The following is a 20,850-nucleotide window of genomic DNA, read 5'->3' as shown; positions in this document are numbered from 1 at the left end:
TGGTGTTTTATTTCTGGGATTTGTTTTAAATAAAAAAATAGTTCATTTTAATAATTTATTTATACTCTAGCCACCTTACCGATAATAAAAAATAAACAAGTGGTGACACATTCACTATTAGACAGCCAAAGAAAACTTTACTCGACTGTCAAATACTTATAATTGCTTGTTTTTTTTTTAATAATAATATATAATATAAAATAGTTTATAATAATATATAATACACTGTAAATTAAATACAATTAGTTACTTATGAAGTACCTGTAATTGCTTAATTATTTATTATTGGTAGGGTGGCATGTATTGCATTTTTGACACAGGGGCTGTATTCATGTATTTATCATAGCTAGTGTGGGTTTATTAACAGTAGTACTATGGACTATAGTAAGAATGATTACAATATTAAGAATTGTCAAAAATAGTAATGTTAAATGATTTTTACTTCACTGGCACTCCTTTGAGAGTAGGTGCGACAACTGGTCCTTTACCAGGTATAACAAGAGGACTGTCTTTATAACAAGCTACTTTATCATCATTGGTCTTCAAGTCTGGTGCACAAGTTTCAAATATCTTCTTCTTGGGGTTGAGTATGGCCTCAGGTTCTCTTGGGTATCCCTCACATAGTACCAAATCCCCTGGTGCAGCCCCATTAGGAGGTAATAAAACTTCTACCTTTTCAGGTGATGAGGCACACATTACCATTGCTTCAGAAGTGACACCCCTCATCTGAAATATTGAAAAACTTTAAACCACAGAACATTCAATATGCAGTCTCAATTTATTTAAAATTGTGCACTTAGATTATTATGATATAAATAACACTTTAAAATATACTGGGTATGTTACCTTCACAGGCTTTAAGTTACATAGAACCATAACAATTCTATTTTGCATTTCATTAATGGGTACATGATTGACTAGGCCAGACACTACTGTTCTGGGGTTTTCTTCTCCACAATCAATTTTTTCTACATATAGAGAGTCAGCATCCGGGTGTTTGTTGATTTCTAAAATCTTTCCAATCCTGAAATCTAACTTTCTGACATCAACAGTCAAATCTGTGGCTTGAGGAGCAGTGTTTACTTTGTCTTTCTTTTTCGGTTCCTTTTCTTTCTTTTCCTTTTTAGCAACAGGTTCCTGGATGTCTGTCTTCACTGGAGCAGGTTCACTTAACTCCACCGCTGCAACCTTGCCAGGGATTTGGTATTGCTTTTTACCATTCAATGTTTCAAGCCTTATAAGTTCAGTTTTAGCTTTCTGAACTTCATTAGACAGGATGTTATTTTCCCGTGTAAGTTCTTGTATTCTCTCATATATTCTAATTTTTCTTGTTTCTTCCAGCTAAAACAGAAACAAGCAGAAAAGAAAAATCGTTTTTTTATCGACCACGTAGTACCTACCTACCCAAAAACTAAGTTTATTGATACTTACAATACGTTTTAATTCTGCGAGCTTTTTTTCAGATATTTCTGTTTTTTGTATTACTTTATTGAGGATACATTTATTTATTTGAGACATATTTCTTGTAAATATACAAGATATCATCGAAACCTACGTGTACTGAAACTTGAGATTTCAGAAAGTACACAATAACCTCAAAATTTTTAGTATAACTTTTTCTTTTTTAATTAAAAGTTTTGTATCTAGAATCACGCCTTTTAGTTTTCTTTTTTTTAAAAGGTTTCACGTTGGTTTAACGGCTCTGGCCTAGTAGCTTTTTAATCGAATGCAGGGTTGCCAGACACGTATTTTGAAATTCATCCATTTCCTATAACAAAAATCCCTAAAACAACACGACCCGATCATTCATGAGGAGTCCCTCTGACATGAATGATCGGGTCGTGTTGTTTCTTTATTTATATCTATAGACGATGTATGCTGTGCATGTCATCTCACCTCCTTCAAAAATAACGGACGTAATACATAAACCTAGGCAGCTCCCGTCTATAGTTTATCTAAGCTCCTAAGCTAAAACTTTCCTAAAACGATACTACTTCAGTTTTTTTCCCTAACACACCTTATTGATGGCCCGTGTTCCCTTATACAGGATGTTAGTGACATCGTAACGAAAACTTTGGGGGATGATTCAGGCCATGATTCTGAGTTGATATCAAGTGGAATTTTCCGTCGCAAAAGTATGAAACGGAAAATAGTTTAAATAAGCTCTAAAATTTTCATGACTTCTCCGACAGGAAATTCCACTTGATATCGACTCAGAATCATGGTCTGAATCATCCCCTTCAGTATTCGTTACAGTGTCACTAACACCCATACCTACTTGTATGGCTACTGTATGTACTTGTATGGGGTGTAAGTGACATCGTAACGAATACTGAGAGGGATGATTCAGCTGATTATTCTGAGTTAATATCAAGTGGAATTTTCCATCGCAAAAGTATAGAATTGAAAATAATTTAAAAAAACTAAAAAAATAAGATGAATTTTGCGACGGAAAATTCCACTTGATATTAACTCAGAATCATGGTCTGAATCATCCCTCTGCGTATTCGTTACGATGTCACTAACACCCTGTATAGTAGATCAATGTTTGCATGTAGGTTGATGATAATGGTGCTAATTCCTGTAAATACCATCTAATTTTATTTTAAGTTATATCTGTCCTTTTCTTATCCGCCGAAAAGGAAAGGGACGGGTAATCGACAAGCATAAAATTTATGGAACACACGTCAATTTTAAGCACAAATCTAAACCAACCGTCTAAAAATTTTACGTCAGTCAATAACCCGACACATTAATTTACTCATTCTTCCTAAAATTAAGAGCTGTGAATCATCCGTCGCGTCCCTTTCCTTTTCGACGGATACGAAAATGACGGATATAACCTAAAATAAAATTAGGCGGTGTCTGCAGGAATCGGGGCCAATGACTACTTATAAATGTTAGACAATAAAGTTTAGATCAATATATTATCACTAAAATATGGGCTTCCGCGTAATCCCGAAGACCGTGTTGCTCTATGCGATGAAGTGATGAAGATGGAGGAAGCTATTCAAATTATTTTCAATGCAATAGCCAATAGCCGATATTTAAGATAATATCACATAATATATTAACACGTTCCCTGTGCATGACCCACATGTGGGGCATTTTGAGGTATAAATGATACGTGGGTGCCTCACATATGGGTCACACCCCCTTGTAAAGTTATAGGGTTGTAAAATCTTGCACGTGTGAGTTTAAGTATTGAAAATAGCTTACACGTATGAGCTATGAGATTGTGAAACAGAGTATATTATTACCGGAGGACATTTTGGGCAATGTTGCCAGATAATCAACGTCAAAAAAAAACATTTAAATGGACTGTATTTTTTATTTATTATTGTTTTTTTATTATTTATTTCAAGGATGCATCACTGAATGAATAAAATGAAACGAAAACAAACTATAGAACTAGTCTTTTGAAAAAAAAAAAATACATATAAAACCAATAAACTGAAACAAACTGATTGTTGAAATTCTAGTTCTGTGCAATAAAGTATATTTGATTTGATTTGATTTGATAAACTAAAAATTATGGGATGCATTGTAGCAACTAAGACAAAACGCTTTTTTGCAAGTTGTCGCGACGACTCTTTTACACTTATATATGTCTATCTATAATTATGTATATAATCAAAGAATTATGAATCTATTGTAGGGATGTGAATGCACACATACTAGACTGACGTCGCGAATACCAGTCAGTATGTGTAGATAGGATGTAACTCTTACTCACTCATAGGTTCCTATGTCAGTGATCAGATCCTCAATATGGCTTTCCTTACACCTTTCCTTTCACCTCATTGATACGGATTACTTCTCCATCTGTAAGTTTAAGAAACATAAATGAACTACTGATTGGTGATACAACTACCACCTATTTGGTGACACATCACCCTGCAGAATGTAAGCTTATCTCTCTTAATGACTCTGGCTGAACACCAGCGTATGTGATCTTATTCATTACTCTCAGGTTTTACTTTATGACAGTTAATTGCCCTTTTATACATGACACTTTCAATGGTGTGCTTATCAGCACTTAGGTAACTAAGTGAGACTTATTCATTAGTGTGCATGCCAGCACTTGGGTGGCCAAGAAGGCCCTATTCATCAGTGTGCCCGCCAGCACTTGGGTGGCCAAGAAAGCCTCTTATAACAGTGTGCACGCCAGCACTTAGGTGGTCAAGGAAGACCTCTTCAACGGTGTGCACGCCAGCACTTAGGTGGCCAAGAAAGCCTCTTATAACAGTGTGCACGCCAGCACTTAGGTGGTCAAGGAAGACCTCTTCAACGTTGTGCACGCCAGCACTTAGGTGGCCAAGAAAGCCTCTTATAACAGTGTGCACGCCAGCACTTACATGGCCAAGAAAGCCTCTCATAACAGTGTGCACGCCAGCACTTACATGGCCAAGAAAGCCTCTCATAACAGTGTGCACGCCAGCACTTACATGGCCAAGAAAGCCTCTCATAACAGTGTGCACGCCAGCACTTACGTGGCCAAGAAAGCCTCTCATAACAGTGTGCACGCCAGCACTTACATGGCCAAGAAAGCCTCTCATAACAGTGTGCACGCCAGCACTTACATGGCCAAGAAAGCCTCTCATAACAGTGTGCACGCCAGCACTTACGTGGCCAACAAAGCCTCTCATAACAGTGTGCACGCCAGCACTTACATGGCCAAGAAAGCCTCTCATAACAGTGTGCACGCCAGCACTTACGTGGCCAAGAAAGCCTCTCATAACAGTGTGCACGCCAGCACTTACATGGCCAAGAAAGCCTCTCATAACAGTGTGCACGCCAGCACTTACGTGGCCAACAAAGCCTCTCATAACAGTGTGCACGCCAGCACTTACATGGCCAAGAAAGCCTCTCATAACAGTGTGCACGCCAGCACTTACGTGGCCAAGAAAGCCTCTCATAACAGTGTGCACGCCAGCACTAACGTGGCCAAGAAAGCCTCTCATAGCAGTGTGCACGCCAGCACTTACATGGCCAAGAAAGCCTCTCATAACAGTGCACCATACTCTTAGATGCAACCTGGCCAGGAAATACTTCTTCGATTGCGGGCTACTCATTTGGACAACAGTAGCCAAGGAAGGCCTCTACAATTGCAAGCTATGCATACAGACAACGTCTTTAATCGTGGGCATTACTTATTGATACCCCTAAAGTGTACTCATCTATCTTTACAAGTCGCATTGCCGGCCGGCCATTTTAAACACAAGTTAATAAACAGAATTTGGCATCATCGTTAGTAAAATTATAGTCAAATTAATAAAAGGGAGTTATATCACCACTACGTAGCTTTGGTAACAGCATCAGCGGGACTTTCTGCACTTTTTCACTCATATAAAAGTTAAACTCACTTTAACTACTTTCTTAGAAAACGAGCTTGTCACGACAAGATTTAAGACATAGACAAGATTCACTTACTGATAGAAAAATTAGCGGGCTTCCGTTTCGGTGTTGCTACTTGTGACATTCCATATTTAGAATCGTGACTCATCGTCACGACACTCCCGACGAACGAAGAATTTGAGGGACATCGTGACGGCGTCAACCAGCCTTCGTCACGACACTCCCGACGAACGAAGAATTTTAGGGACATCGTGACGGCGTCGACCAGCCTTCGTCACGACACTCCCGACGAACGAAGAACTTGTCATAGTAGGGCGACCAAGTTGGCCGTCCATTCCCTTATCTTTTCCAGGGCTCTCGTGGCAGCGGCACGCACCGGTCTAGACTCATTATTATCATTCTCTTGTTCATTAACATCATTTTCTGATTCATTAACAACTTCAGTAATATCATTATCTGGTTCACTGACAACTTCAGTAACCCCATCAATTATTCGTTTAGTGCTGTCTCTTACAGTTTGCATTTCTATATCATTATCTTTATTTTGTATATTAGTAATTACCTCTTCAGGAATGTCTATAGGCCTTGAATCATTCACAGAACCAACTATTCTTGTTCTCTTTAGAGTTTGACCAATATTTTCAGAACTATTCTCAATATTCTCATTATCAAAATCCTCGACTTCAAGCGGATACAACTGAGTGATTGATCTCGTATATATCTTGTTTCCAACTTTAACATTAGCTACTCTACAAAATCCATCTTTGCTTGTAGTAAGTGAGACTATTCTACCCACTTTCCAATCTTCTCTATTTTTTGTATCTCCTTTTATTTGTACTACCTGTCCTTCTTTAGGTAATAACTGAGACTTAATTCTTGGCTCCTTTAATGAATTTTGAAATCTTTCCCGAAGACTAGAAAGGTATCGGTTCATAAACATGTCTTTAAACTCATCCAGAATGACTAAAGCTCTTTTCCAGCCTTGAATCAAATCTTGTTTCGTTGTTGTGCCTTCAATAAGAATGTCTTTAGCACTTATTGTCTCTGTCCTGATACATTTACCCATCATCAAAAAATCAGCTGGTTTCAGTATATGCACCATTTCTGAATCGACACAGGTAAGTGGTCTTGTATTTAAAATAGCTTCAATTTCTTTAATAACTGTATTGATTTCACTGTCATTTAACAAATGTTTATGCAATGTTCTCTTCATACAATGCTTTACTAGACTCACTAGTCTCTCATAAAAACCACCAAACCATGGTGATAACTGTGGTATAAATTTCCATGTAATTTTATTCTCTTTACAGTATGGATTGGTTAGAAGCTCTGATATAAGTTTGAATTGTGAAGCATTGTCTGAAACTATCAAACCAGGAGTCCCTCTTGTAGAAATCATTCGTCTTAGAGCAAGTAGCCCTTCTTTAGCAGATAAATCTTGTACCATTTCTAGATGTATAGCTCTTACAGCTAAACAAGTGAATAAACAAATCCACCTCTTGGAAACTCCATTTTCAGTCTTTACTAATATTGGTCCTAAATAATCAAGTCCAGTAAATGTAAAAGGTGAACTATAGTTCACTCTCTCAGCAGGAAGTGCAGGAGTAGGCGGAAGTTTGAATGGACCGCCTCCATGCTTGATACAGCTCGAACACTGTCTTATAATCTTTTGAACTTGGGCTTTACCCTGTGGTATCCAGTATAACTTCCGAATTAAACTCAATGTATGATTTGCTCCAACATGGTAGTTGTCTTCATGTATTCTCTTTATTAAACTATTTGTGAAGTCACAGTTCTTGGGCAATAAAATTGGGTATTTCATGTCAAACGACCATTCAGTATTTTCAAATCTTCCTTTGCTTCTTAACAAACCATCATCATCTTTAAATAATCGTAGATTACGACTTAAAGCAGTTTCTTTCATATTAACCTCATCAGGAAAATAAGTTGCTTGTATTCTTTTCATTTCTTCTATTTCTTTTGACTTACTATCGTGTTTACTACTTTTACTTTCTTCTTTATTATTTAATGGCTTTGTAGCTTCATGAACATTCTCCAAATGTTCACCCATCTTCAAAGGCTCTTCTGATGTCAGAAGTGAAAGTTCTTTTAATAAGTTAGTAGGCCATGTATTTTCATTCTGTAGAAGGAAATCTGGACCCTTAAGCCAGTATGTTTTCTCTTGTTTAGTTTTATTAGGGCGTGTTGCAACATCTGCAGGATTCAACTCTGTTGGAACATATCGTACAGTAAGATTCTTGTTTTGTTTTATCTCTCCAATTCTTCTAGAGACAAAAGGTGTTAATAACTTGTTTGAATTATACCAGTCGATGACAATCTGACTGTCTGTCCATAAGAATTGTTTTCTTATTTTAATTTGCAAAGATTTCTCAACATACTTCAATAGTCTACTGCCAATCAGCACGCCTAATAATTCTAGACGAGGTATTTTCAAATTATCTTGGTCCTTGATAGGTGTTAACCGTGATTTACCTATTACAAATCCTTTGCCATTTTCATTTACTATATATACTACAGCTGCATAAGCCTTCGTTGATGCATCTGTGAAACAATGTAACTGATTTTCTTTACTTTCAAAGTCCTTTGTATAATATCTGGGTATTTCTTCCTGTTCATTTTCTAAATTATTATATATGTTTCTCCATTCTTCAAATAATTCTTTTGGTAACTTTGAATCCCATTTAACTTTACTTTTCCACAGATCTTGCATGAACAATTTTGGTGACAACAACGATGGTGCAACAAAACCACATGGATCGTAAGTAGAAGCAATTGTCCTTAAGACTCCTCGTTTAGTAGTTTGTAAGTCAACATTGTTTGGTCTCAATTGGATTGTATCTTTGTTTGTATTCCAGTCTAAGCCGAGAACCTTGACAACTTCTTTGTCAAGTACATCTGGTATCTTCTCTTTAAATTCTTTCGAGTTGGAACTCCACTCTCTTAGATTCATAGATATCTTCTCAAATTCTCTTTTTAAATTGTTGTATAATGTAATCGCTTGTAATGTCGTCTTCGTCCCAGTAACCAAATTGTCTACATATATGTCGCCAGAAACTTGCTGTACAGCCTTACTAGCCGACTGCATCAAATGGTATTTGATAGTAGCGTTTAACAAGAATGGACTAGATATGACCCCAAACGGTACTCGACAAAAGCGAAGGTGTATAATATTGTCATCAGTAGCTGCTTTCGTTATATCTTTGAGCCATAGAAATCTAGTAACATCTTTACTGTCATCTTGAAGTCCAATTTGTAAAAATGCCTTTTCAACGTCTGCTGTTATTGCTGTTTTATGAGATCTGAATCTTATCAATAATCCTGTTAAATCTTCTAGTAATACTGGTCCAGCTCGAAGACATTCATTGAGACTAACTCCTTGTTTCAGTTTTGCTGACGCATCATATACAATACGAACAGCTTTTCCAGGTGTCTTTACTCCATGATGTGGCAGGTAATGTATGGTATGTATACTGTGATCTATTTCATCAGAGGGAACAGCTTCAATGATTCCATCTTCAAGTTGGTTTCTAATTGTCTCATCATATAACTTTAATGTGTCTTTATCCATTCGTCTTAATAAATTGATTAATCTTCCTGTCACTAGTCCAAGATTAGTAGGTAGATTTGAAACATTGTTATTCCATGGCCAGCATACAAAATATCTCTTGTCCTTGTATTTTGTGTTATCATTAAAGTTCTTCATAGCTTCTTCCTCTTTAGTAGTGTTGGGAGAGTCAGTAATTCCAATACATTCAAGGTCCCATAAGTTTTTCAGGTGCATGTTGTCTAAAGGTAAGTCCGGTTTATTCAATTTTGTTTCTTTGTTCGACTGAAAGTAAGTAATAACTGATAAATTATCTATAGTTTTCTTTTCTGTTTTCCCTGTCAACATCCATCCAAATTTAGAATCCACTAAAAATAAGTTCTCACTTATTTGTTTCTTTGTTGTGTCTATAACCGTGAAATAATAGTCATTGCCGATGAGGATGTCCACTTGGTCACCAAGTGAACCATCGTCTGCCAAGATGCATTCATTCTTCCAATGATAAAGTTCTTCTCCGGGATAACTAACATGCTGTGTAATGGTTGGTACAACATTGGCATACAGTACGACTTCTTCGTTAGTTCTGGTAAGTATATTTAATTTCACTAATGGACTATCATATTCCAATGGTTGATCAGTTCCGAAGGTGAAGACGGAAAGATGGTGTTCTTCTATTACAGCTAAATTCAATTCAGTAGCAATCCTCTTTGTTACATATGAACGCTGACTGCCAGAGTCCATAAGGATCCGACAATTCACTTTGTCGCCTTTATTTTCATTGAATACAGTAACTACTGCTGTCTGTAACGCCGTTGTAGAATTTCCAGATTTGACTGAAGTATTTGTATGCAATGTTTTCACTTTCACAGAATCACAAACTTTTGGACATAAAGCTCTGTTATGCCTTCCTCCACAATGTATACATTTTTTATTTATTTTACATGACTTACTCCAGTGACCTTGAACAAAGCAATAAAAGCATCGGCCCTTTAATTTAATTTGTCTGTCCTTAATAGTTCTTACAGTCTTACATTGATCATTGTAATGTGCTCCTAAGCAGAAAATACAATTTAATCTTGGTTTTTTCATGTTTATGTCTTTCTCATATGAATTTTCAAATTTTCTTTTATTAGGAAGCATTCTATTATTATTGTAATTATTATTCTTGTAGTTAGGAGCAAATCTCATTTTCATTTTCCAATCCTGATGTTTATCCTTTAAATTCTTAAAACGTTCTTTGATCTTAAACCTTCTTGAACCGCTTGACGGGTTATGTTGGTTCACACTATCTGTACCGTGGAATGTCTCAACCGTGTAATGTCTAATTTCCTTTTGACTTTTCTCTTGAGCAATTCTATTAGCATCCTCTCTTGCTGAAATAATAATCTCTAATTGTTTTCTCATATCTTCAATAGAATCTGTCTTTAACAACATCTTTAACTCATACACTATCTCTTCAGGAAACTTTTCAATAATAATAAACCGCAGATGGTTATGGTTAGTATTCTCACCAAGTGAATTTAAAACTCGTAGATGCCGCTCTACTTCATTAAGAGTTCTCCGACAATCTTCAGCAGTCTTGTCCGCAGCCTTAATTTTATATAAGGCAGAATAGTGAGCATCAATTATGTAATGTTCCTTACCATATCGTTCCTTAAGAATCGATACAGCAATCTCATAGTTTCTATTTGTAGTTTCTAATCCTTCAACAGCTCTCTTCGCATCTCCAGATAATGAAGCCTTCAAGTACAATAATTTGTCCACGTCCGGTAAGTGTCTACTATCAATATTTGATGTGAAATGGTCCCAGAACTGTTGCCATTGCAACACATCACCACTAAATTCAGGTAAGTTCAATTTTGGTAATTCACTATAAGTAGCTTTATTTGACCGTTCACTTCGGTCTTCACGCAAATCTTTTAACTTTATGGTCAACTCTATGAGAATTTCCTCGGAATTTAATTGAATAGCACTAAACATTGAGATGTCATCAGCAGATGGTTCGATACTCAATCGAAAATAATTGTTTAATTCAGTTGAAAAACGAGAATGAAGATTTTCCAATTTCTTGGTAGCAATTTCTGCTTGCTGTTTGTCAATATCACTTATTTCCTTTTGTAAGAATGTTTCGCACTGTTTCGTCACAATCTCGATATGATTTATTATATCTTGGAGTCTAGAAATTAGTAATGACTCCATCATTCGTAAGTAAACCGGTATATGCCAACAAGATTCTTAGCTGAAAATATTTACACACAGTAAGTATTCAAACGTCAAACATTTAGATTTTCTCTAATCGTAATCAGGTAAGTATTCTATTATTGCTCTTTACGACAAGTACATTCATAAACTTATAATTCTTTTTAGCTAGAAAATTCAAAATATAATGGCGTTTGTCCATAACAGAGAAAACTCGACAAAAATAATTATCGTAAGTACGTATGTATGTACCGACTATATTCCATCATAAAACAAGCTCATTACTTGCGTTTACAATGTAAAACAACTTCAATATCACTCATGAAAACTGATTATACGATATTTAGATACACAAACTTACTACATCAGCCATGATTACAATCTCACAGTTTATCTTACGAAAATCTCGAAATATAACGATATCTCAACAAATTCTTTTACTCACCAAGTAAATCCAATCACAAAATATGAAACTATTCACTATTTAACTCTTAACGTAAGGTATTTTATTTAAAATAAGAACTTTTCAATCTCTCTATGTCAAACTTTTCTGAAGAAAACGAGCAAAGTAATGTTGCCAACATCACGTTAAAATATTCCTCTCTAGTGAATATACCTTAAAAAATATTATGTTGATTTCTCAACTCTCCATTAATAGCGTATACCATTAAATAATACACACAATTTTTTCTTCTAAATTTATACGTAATTCAATTTACAACAACCAAGAATTTCATATAAAATTATGAACTTCAACTTAGTATTATTTACCCACTCGTAAATATTTTACCCACTATCGGGATCATTTTATTAAATAGCAACACTAAGGTTCTTTCTCTCTCGTTCTCGCGAAACAGAAATAGTATTTCCGGTGTATTTTCTTTACACACCAATAATCATAAATTCACGTCATTTGGGAACACAAATAAATATAAACAGCATTATAAAACATAAAATCATTTTCTATAATGAATTACAACACAAACAAACACAATATCTCGTAAATAAAACATCATTTGATCACAACTCGTTTCGCCGCTTTCTACCACAATGGCGTCGTTTCATTCATCAAATTTTCGTATCATTTTTCTACAACAGAACTCTTTTACGTACCTTTTCTGTCAGACAGCACATATTTAACCAAAATATGAATCATCGTAATCATTCTAGAATGTCATCGTGTCGAGAATTATGGATTCACCTCAGATTTCTTTTCATGTTCGTTCGTAATAACCACGAATATAGACCAGTGCCGCCATCTAGTGCCCTTTTACAGTATTACTATCAGATGACCAATTTTGAACATTTATTCATTTTCATCATAAAACTTGTCTTATATGCCTTTACAACTCTTGTCATGTATATTATTTTCTACTCATTTTATTTAGGTAGCTTACAGCCTCATTTACACATGGATATTCTTATTTATAACCAAGCAAATGCCAATTATAATGCTATCACATATGAATTGTAAAACATCATCATATCAGAATAAATAAAGGAGAAGGAAAGCCACATTTACCACTCTTAGATCTGACTGACATTAATATCCCAGCATCTCCATGTCGCGACGACTCTTTTACACTTATATATGTCTATCTATAATTATGTATATAATCAAAGAATTATGAATCTATTGTAGGGATGTGAATGCACACATACTAGACTGACGTCGCGAATACCAGTCAGTATGTGTAGATAGGATGTAACTCTTACTCACTCATAGGTTCCTATGTCAGTGATCAGATCCTCAATATGGCTTTCCTTACACCTTTCCTTTCACCTCATTGATACGGATTACTTCTCCATCTGTAAGTTTAAGAAACATAAATGAACTACTGATTGGTGATACAACTACCACCTACTTGGTGACACATCACCCTGCAGAATGTAAGCTTATCTCTCTTAATGACTCTGGCTGAACACCAGCGTATGTGATCTTATTCATTACTCTCAGGTTTTACTTTATGACAGTTAATTGCCCTTTTATACATGACACTTTCAATGGTGTGCTTATCAGCACTTAGGTAACTAAGTGAGACTTATTCATTAGTGTGCATGCCAGCACTTGGGTGGCCAAGAAGGCCCTATTCATCAGTGTGCCCGCCAGCACTTGGGTGGCCAAGAAAGCCTCTTATAACAGTGTGCACGCCAGCACTTAGGTGGTCAAGGAAGACCTCTTCAACGGTGTGCACGCCAGCACTTAGGTGGCCAAGAAAGCCTCTTATAACAGTGTGCACGCCAGCACTTAGGTGGTCAAGGAAGACCTCTTCAACGTTGTGCACGCCAGCACTTAGGTGGCCAAGAAAGCCTCTTATAACAGTGTGCACGCCAGCACTTACATGGCCAAGAAAGCCTCTCATAACAGTGTGCACGCCAGCACTTACATGGCCAAGAAAGCCTCTCATAACAGTGTGCACGCCAGCACTTACATGGCCAAGAAAGCCTCTCATAACAGTGTGCACGCCAGCACTTACGTGGCCAAGAAAGCCTCTCATAACAGTGTGCACGCCAGCACTTACATGGCCAAGAAAGCCTCTCATAACAGTGTGCACGCCAGCACTTACATGGCCAAGAAAGCCTCTCATAACAGTGTGCACGCCAGCACTTACGTGGCCAACAAAGCCTCTCATAACAGTGTGCACGCCAGCACTTACATGGCCAAGAAAGCCTCTCATAACAGTGTGCACGCCAGCACTTACGTGGCCAAGAAAGCCTCTCATAACAGTGTGCACGCCAGCACTTACATGGCCAAGAAAGCCTCTCATAACAGTGTGCACGCCAGCACTTACGTGGCCAACAAAGCCTCTCATAACAGTGTGCACGCCAGCACTTACATGGCCAAGAAAGCCTCTCATAACAGTGTGCACGCCAGCACTTACGTGGCCAAGAAAGCCTCTCATAACAGTGTGCACGCCAGCACTAACGTGGCCAAGAAAGCCTCTCATAGCAGTGTGCACGCCAGCACTTACATGGCCAAGAAAGCCTCTCATAACAGTGCACCATACTCTTAGATGCAACCTGGCCAGGAAATACTTCTTCGATTGCGGGCTACTCATTTGGACAACAGTAGCCAAGGAAGGCCTCTACAATTGCAAGCTATGCATACAGACAACGTCTTTAATCGTGGGCATTACTTATTGATACCCCTAAAGTGTACTCATCTATCTTTACAAGTCGCATTGCCGGCCGGCCATTTTAAACACAAGTTAATAAACAGAATTTGGCATCATCGTTAGTAAAATTATAGTCAAATTAATAAAAGGGAGTTATATCACCACTACGTAGCTTTGGTAACAGCATCAGCGGGACTTTCTGCACTTTTTCACTCATATAAAAGTTAAACTCACTTTAACTACTTTCTTAGAAAACGAGCTTGTCACGACAAGATTTAAGACATAGACATTTTTTTTTGTTTTAGTTTTCCCCGAAGGGTAAGGCAATAAGACATAGACAAGATTCACTTACTGATAGAAAAAGATTCACTTACTGATAGAAAAATTAGCGGGCTTCCGTTTCGGTGTTGCTACTTGTGACATTCCATATTTAGAATCGTGACTCATCGTCACGACACAAGTTTCACATTGAGTGTCAGTTTTCTTCGCCTTTTTACGAGCATCAGAAGGTGTCAAGCCTTGTTCATTCAAGATTTTGTAGCAGCCAGTACAACGTTTTCGAAATATTTTGTTATCGTATCGCCGTGGAATTTTCGTCAATCTATGTTGGGAACGAATTGAACTGCTTGAATTGCTAGATCTAATTGATTGTCCAGCTCCAGAATCATCTTCTTGAATGCCCAAGAGATGCTTGATAATTTTCTCATGACCATTCAAAAGTGAAAATTTAGTACCAGGATTCAGTTCCTTGTAGATCAAAATTGAGTTTACAACAGCAACTGACATCAGATCCGCTGCGATTTTCTTATACCAAAAGCAAGTTTTTCGGACGGGTGTCGCCTAGAATCGTGTAGGTGTATTGAAAATTGAATCTACCCTCATAAAAAAAACTTCATACGTGCTTGCACCACAAGTATGGCACATCATATGGAACTCATACGTGCATGTAACCATATGTGAGGCACGAAACGAAAAGCTCGTGCGTGTATGCACCACATGTGGGGCACTCGGAAAATCGGAAAATACTGAAAAGGGGCTTCCCCGATAATGATTTTCTTGCCATATTCCGTCCATATCTACAACATCCTACGTTATTATAAAAAAAAAAATTGCACGTACGGGCTCATTGTCTGATTTTGGCTTGCACAGGGAACGTGTTAAAGACCCTTTGACCTATATAAACATTATTGTATTGGCCATTTGAAATCGTTCTAATTTTGAAAAATATTTATTTTGTTCTGGCAATTCACGAACGCATTGACGTAAAGATTAAAAAAAAACTCACCAAGAACAAAAAAAAATAAAAAAATAATATGGCCGTTGGAATGGCGTCATAAATACTTTTTGACGTTGTTTATATTTGTGCAAAAATAATCGTATTACAATAATTTTGTGTCATTTTTATGGTTCTTGTGAGTATAATCTAAGTGGTCTATAGAGATTGTGCTTATATGGTACATAATTATGTGTTAGTGTAATAAAAGTAAGATGTCAAACAACACTGTCGGTTCGTCGGGGCCTGCTCCCGGCAAAATACGTGGACCTGGAAGACCTCCAAAACGTACATGCACTTGGTGTGCAGAAAGCAAGACTCCTTTGAAATACGTTTTGCCAACAGAAAACGGTAAAAAAGAGTTTTGTTCCGAAACGTGTCTCTCCGAATTCAGACAAGCATATAGTAAAGGCGCTTGTCTGCACTGCGACAATGTTATCCGTGGCAACGCTCCATCCAGCAGTAAAAATTTCTGTTCTACTTACTGTCTTAACAAATATCAAAAGAAAAATGAAAAACGAACTACTTCACCACAGTCTGGTAATGGCGCAAATGGCACTGAAACCCACTCCAATAATAATTCAACAGGGTCTTTTTATGATATATATCAGGCATTTGATTGGAACGAATACATGAAAGAAACTAGCAGTGTTGCAGCACCACAAGAATGTTTCAAACAGGCACCAGTACCACCTGTAAATGATTTCAAAGTGAACATGAAATTGGAAGCTTTAGATCCGCGAAATTTAACATCAACTTGTATAGCTACAGTTGTAGGCGTTTTGGGCCCTCGGTTGAGGCTAAGACTTGATGGTAGTGACAATAAAAATGACTTCTGGCGGCTGGTGGATGCTGGAGATATTCATCCTATAGGACATTGTGAGAAAAATGATGGAATGTTACAGCCACCTCTCGGATTTCGAATGAATGCCAGTAGCTGGCCTATGTTTTTGCTCAAGACTTTGAATGGTGCAGAAATGGCCCCTTCTAAGGTGTTTCAACCAGAACCACCTACTCCTAAGACAAATTTATTTGTTGTGGGTCAAAAATTGGAGGCAGTGGATAAGAAAAATCCACAATTGATATGTTGTGCCACTGTTGGTGCTGTAAAGAATGATCAGATTCATGTAACGTTTGATGGGTGGAGGGGTGCATTTGATTACTGGTGTAGGTATGACTCACGGGACATATTCCCGGTGGGCTGGTGTGCCAGAGCTGGGCATCCTTTGCAGCCACCAGGTCAGAAGAGTGCCACAGCTCCCTCTAGGTAAGATGCCGCTTTTTAAATTATATTTGAAGCTTTACTTGTCATCAGGTTTATACATTTCATTACTTTTATTACTCATTCACGATTTGATGTTTATATTATGAAACTCCACTACCCCACACTGGAGCAACATTCTCTCTGTTTGATTCAGGGGGCCTGTGTCAATCAGTGGGATGTATATATAATATTTTATGTTGTTATGAAACTAGTGATGAAGGTTTAGCATATAATATAGTGATGAAGTATATGTAAGTATGTTTAATGAAGTAACTTGTATATGACAGAGCAGCGGTGTAATAAACTCCAGTTGATAAAGGAGGTGATCAGTAGTGTGACATTATTATACTGCTTATATTGTTGTGTATACGAGTATTTTAGGTTATATGAGAGCCTTACAATTCAGTTAATTATTCATATTTATTTTAGGTTTAAATTACGGCCCAGTGGTATTCCTACGAATCCAGCTTTACCTGAGGGTGGGTCTACGGGGGCTGGGAATTCTACCAGTTCAAGTACTTCTGTTCCGGCTGCTACAGTCCAACTGCATATTCGTAGTAGTTGTTCAGGAGGCAGCAGCTCATTGCCTACTAAGGTGTCAGGTTCTGGGCCATCTGGTGCTGCAGAAGCTCTGGCAAAGGAACTACTTAGTGTTCACCCTGACCCACAGACTCTGACAAGAGCTATATTATCTGCTTCCAGTAGCTTTTCTAACATAAATAATGTGCAGGTAATATTTACTATTTAGTACAATAAAGTTCATATTGACTAGTCAATAAAGGTCTGAAATAGAGTACCCATAAACAACCCTATATCTCAGGGTTTTATTTAATATTAATATCTCTATATTGATTATCTATTAAGCATTAAATTGTTTATAATTATTTACAGGTTTCAGCAGGTACCAAGAACTACACTGTTAAGGTTCCATCAGAGTTAACAAATGAGGAATTAAAAAATTGGCTTAAGGCAGTGTGCAGTGGAGTGGGATGTTGTGTGGGGATGATTGAAATAGACACGGGCGAGGCTGCGGGCCGGCCTTGCTTGCTCTGTGGTGAATCCACTTCCAACAACGCATCACCACCAGCTGTCAAGAGAAACAAAAGTGTAAGTAAAATTAATATACAAGACGCAACTAGCCTGTAGCCTGTACTGTAAACATTTTTTGCAAGCATATTAATTATACATAATCAAGAAACATATTCTTATTAAAGTTTTAATTGGCTGTAATGTTGTGACTGATCATGTAAAAAGTAATTTGTTAGGTATAATGAGGCTTTGTCCTATCTTGACCATGTATTTTTTCTGAACTGGCATAAATGTTATCATTCCATTATTCTATAGTTAGTTACATTATAATGTAATAGTTTTGGTATTTGCACGAGTGTTGCTTGTTATGTTCATATCCATCACAACTTTACAAGACAAGTACTGCTGTAAGTTGTTCTGTGACAACTTGTGTGTTACGGCCCAATTTTGCAGCCAGTACAGTTCCCCACTGTAAATGGCCCTATGTGTTTATTTGGCTTTTCTATTTGAATGTCAGATTACTAAAAAGCCTTCTCATTTGGGATATGTATGAGCATGATTTTCGTATAATAGATTTATGTTTTACTTTATAGGAAGAAACAGCGGGCAGCAGTGTAAACGGCGCTGGGTGCGCGCCAGGCCCCAAGGTGGCGCGCGTGTCGCCGGAGCGCGGCGAGGCGGCGTCGTCCACCACGGGCGCGCCGCCGCCGCCCGCGCCGCACGCGCCGCCCGCCGACTGGTCCGTGGAGGATGTCATCGGGTTCATCGCCGCTGCCGACCACGCACTCGCCGCGCACGCAGACTTGTTCAGAAAACATGTAAGGATATTTACTTGTAAATACTAATCAAATGGTTGTAATGAAAAGGAGTGTTGTTGGAATAACATTCAATATAAACTATCTTGCCTATTATCTAGAGTGCCTTTTTTGGTAATATTTGGTTTGAATCATGAGTTATAGTAATATAGATAATGATGTCGCTATTGTTGTCCAATATTAATATTTATATAACAGGAGCGAAAATACTAATGACTATCTTCTACCTTTATCTTTGGTCTATTAAGAGCGTCTATTTTGAGCATGACACAATATTTGTTCTATTATTGTTACAGGAAATAGATGGAAAAGCCCTACTTCTGTTGAATTCAGACATGATGATGAAGTATATGGGGCTAAAACTTGGTCCCGCATTGAAGATTTGTAATTTAGTGTCTAAAATAAAGAATCGCCGACACTATAGTACATAATTAAATTATTTTGTATTAAGTTTTGCTCGCAGAGTTTGAAACTGAAAGTTTCAAATTTTAAATATATTAAGTATTTTTTTGCATTTTTGTTCAATCTTTTCTTGAGATATGAATAGTACTTGAGTTTTGTTTTGTCTGAATCTCAGGGAAAGTAATTTCTTTGCATAATATTAGTAAGCAAAGTGAGAGAAACTAATGTATTGAGCTTTACAACAGAAACTAAATCAAATCAGTGATATACAAGCAATATATCAGTTTTAGTATGTATGCACTCTCTTTCTCTACATTTACCACTTTTACAATCTGAACTTATTAATTCATGTGCAGCTCCCTGGTTATTCTGTTCTATAATATAATTTGATATTAAATTTGTCTGTAAATATCTTGGATGAGTTATATTGCATTTAATGTGTAGATTATTGAACTTAATTATTATCAATTTTAATCTCGCTGGCTGTATTAGAATAGTAATTGTATTTGTATATAAGTAATTGGCTAGTCGTTCGTGGGTCGCCGGCCGTCGCCCTGACAGGATCGCACACAAATTATATCTAAAATTTCAAATCAGGCGCCGTTATATGTACAGAAATTTTTAAATAGAAATTAGGGTCTAGTGCCTTTCAATCATTAGGTGTACTTAAAATGTCCCTACAAGCCATGAAAAGACAAGTTGAGCGTTCAAGGACACCAATAACAGTAGCTGTGATTTTATCTTCTGATACTTATGATTATAATCGCGTTTAATAGCTTATTTAATCTTCAATTTCGTGACTTCATCCTCGTACACCTACCAATATAGGTATTATATATTACTGATGTTCCTCTTACGACTTCTGTGCTTGAGTTTGGAATGAAGGATTTTATTTCTATAGCATTTTTTTATTATAAACTTTTGTTAATTTGCCATTGGAGAGTTAACTTAAAATGTTGAAACATTTCATCATGTGATATATTAATGTTATCTGTTATCGTGATAAAGAATTAATATTAATTATATGTTTGTTTATATATTTGATTATTATGACTTGATGTATTCTTAAGTTTGGTCATGACATGAATATCTTCTAGGTATTATTTTAAATATTGCTTACTTCGTTGATGTAAATAATTTGATTTCACTGGGAGATTTCAGTGGCTTTTGTCTGAATGCAATCAGTTGTATTTTTATTATTTTTAACTTGTATTTGACCTTAAATAATGACACGAATGAAGTGATCAACTTGATTTCCCAATTTTATTGTAATAGATTTTATGTAAATTTACAAAAGTAGAGTACCTATCTCACGTTTCATAAAACACTAAACTTACTCTTTGAGTACTTTGTATTATATCGTACATAAAATTCGGAAAAGTGTGAACATTTTTCACAGAACTATTATTTTATTAATGTAGTAGGTATTTAAAATTATTTTATGTAAATAATTAAGCGAGTAATTGGTAATAGAATTGTATAAAATTTAATAAAACGCAAATAAATCTAAAAATACGGCTTTTCATTCATGAATTTTACCTTTATAATAAGTAAAATGAACAATAAAATAGTATTTTTATAGTATTCTTTACCAAGTTAACTATTTCAGAATATTTATTATTTTTATAGCACGAGAATGCTACGAACCGGCTACGAATACAAAATTAAAATACTCTCGTTGATGTCTTTTCTATGAAGTTTACTTTAGTTACAATTTTGTTATGTTATGCTTGAAATGTAAGATACACTTACATAAATAATACGCTTCTAGTCCCTACCAGGTAAGGCAGAGCCATAAATTGTGTGGAAACAACTCGGGGAACATGCAT

General features: G+C 36.6%; 3 protein-coding genes across 3 annotated transcripts; 1 reads left to right on the top strand and 2 right to left on the bottom strand.

Annotated features, from left to right (window-relative positions):
• Nucleotides 1-41: 41 nt before the first annotated feature.
• On the bottom strand, nucleotides 42-1,633 carry LOC126371308 (aminoacyl tRNA synthase complex-interacting multifunctional protein 1). Its single transcript, XM_050016613.1, has 3 exons — nucleotides 1,432-1,633; nucleotides 847-1,341; nucleotides 42-726 (listed from the first exon to the last, which is right to left on the bottom strand). The coding sequence occupies exons 1-3, from the start codon at nucleotides 1,543-1,545 to the stop codon at nucleotides 439-441; spliced, it is 897 nt and encodes a 298-aa protein (XP_049872570.1). The 5' UTR covers nucleotides 1,546-1,633; the 3' UTR covers nucleotides 42-438.
• A 2,102-nt stretch (nucleotides 1,634-3,735) lies between these two features.
• Nucleotides 3,736-13,315, bottom strand: LOC126371176 (uncharacterized). Its single transcript, XM_050016408.1, has 2 exons — nucleotides 5,434-13,315; nucleotides 3,736-3,825 (listed from the first exon to the last, which is right to left on the bottom strand). Exon 1 carries the CDS (start codon nucleotides 11,123-11,125, stop codon nucleotides 5,663-5,665), a length of 5,463 nt encoding a protein of 1,820 aa, XP_049872365.1. The 5' UTR covers nucleotides 11,126-13,315; the 3' UTR covers nucleotides 3,736-3,825; nucleotides 5,434-5,662.
• A 2,179-nt stretch (nucleotides 13,316-15,494) lies between these two features.
• LOC126371222 (polycomb protein Scm) lies at nucleotides 15,495-20,528 on the top strand. The gene is made up of 5 exons (XM_050016486.1): nucleotides 15,495-16,778; nucleotides 17,205-17,505; nucleotides 17,667-17,882; nucleotides 18,398-18,622; nucleotides 18,916-20,528. The coding sequence occupies exons 1-5, from the start codon at nucleotides 15,727-15,729 to the stop codon at nucleotides 19,048-19,050; spliced, it is 1,929 nt and encodes a 642-aa protein (XP_049872443.1). The 5' UTR covers nucleotides 15,495-15,726; the 3' UTR covers nucleotides 19,051-20,528.
• The last annotated feature ends 322 nt before the right edge of the window (nucleotides 20,529-20,850 follow it).

Source organism: Pectinophora gossypiella, chromosome 12 (genome assembly GCF_024362695.1).
Source record: "Pectinophora gossypiella chromosome 12, ilPecGoss1.1, whole genome shotgun sequence".
NCBI classification, from domain to species: Eukaryota; Metazoa; Arthropoda; class Insecta; order Lepidoptera; family Gelechiidae; genus Pectinophora; species Pectinophora gossypiella.
The sequence above is the reverse complement of the archived record's forward strand: the minus strand, read 5'-3'. Positions and strand labels throughout refer to the sequence as shown.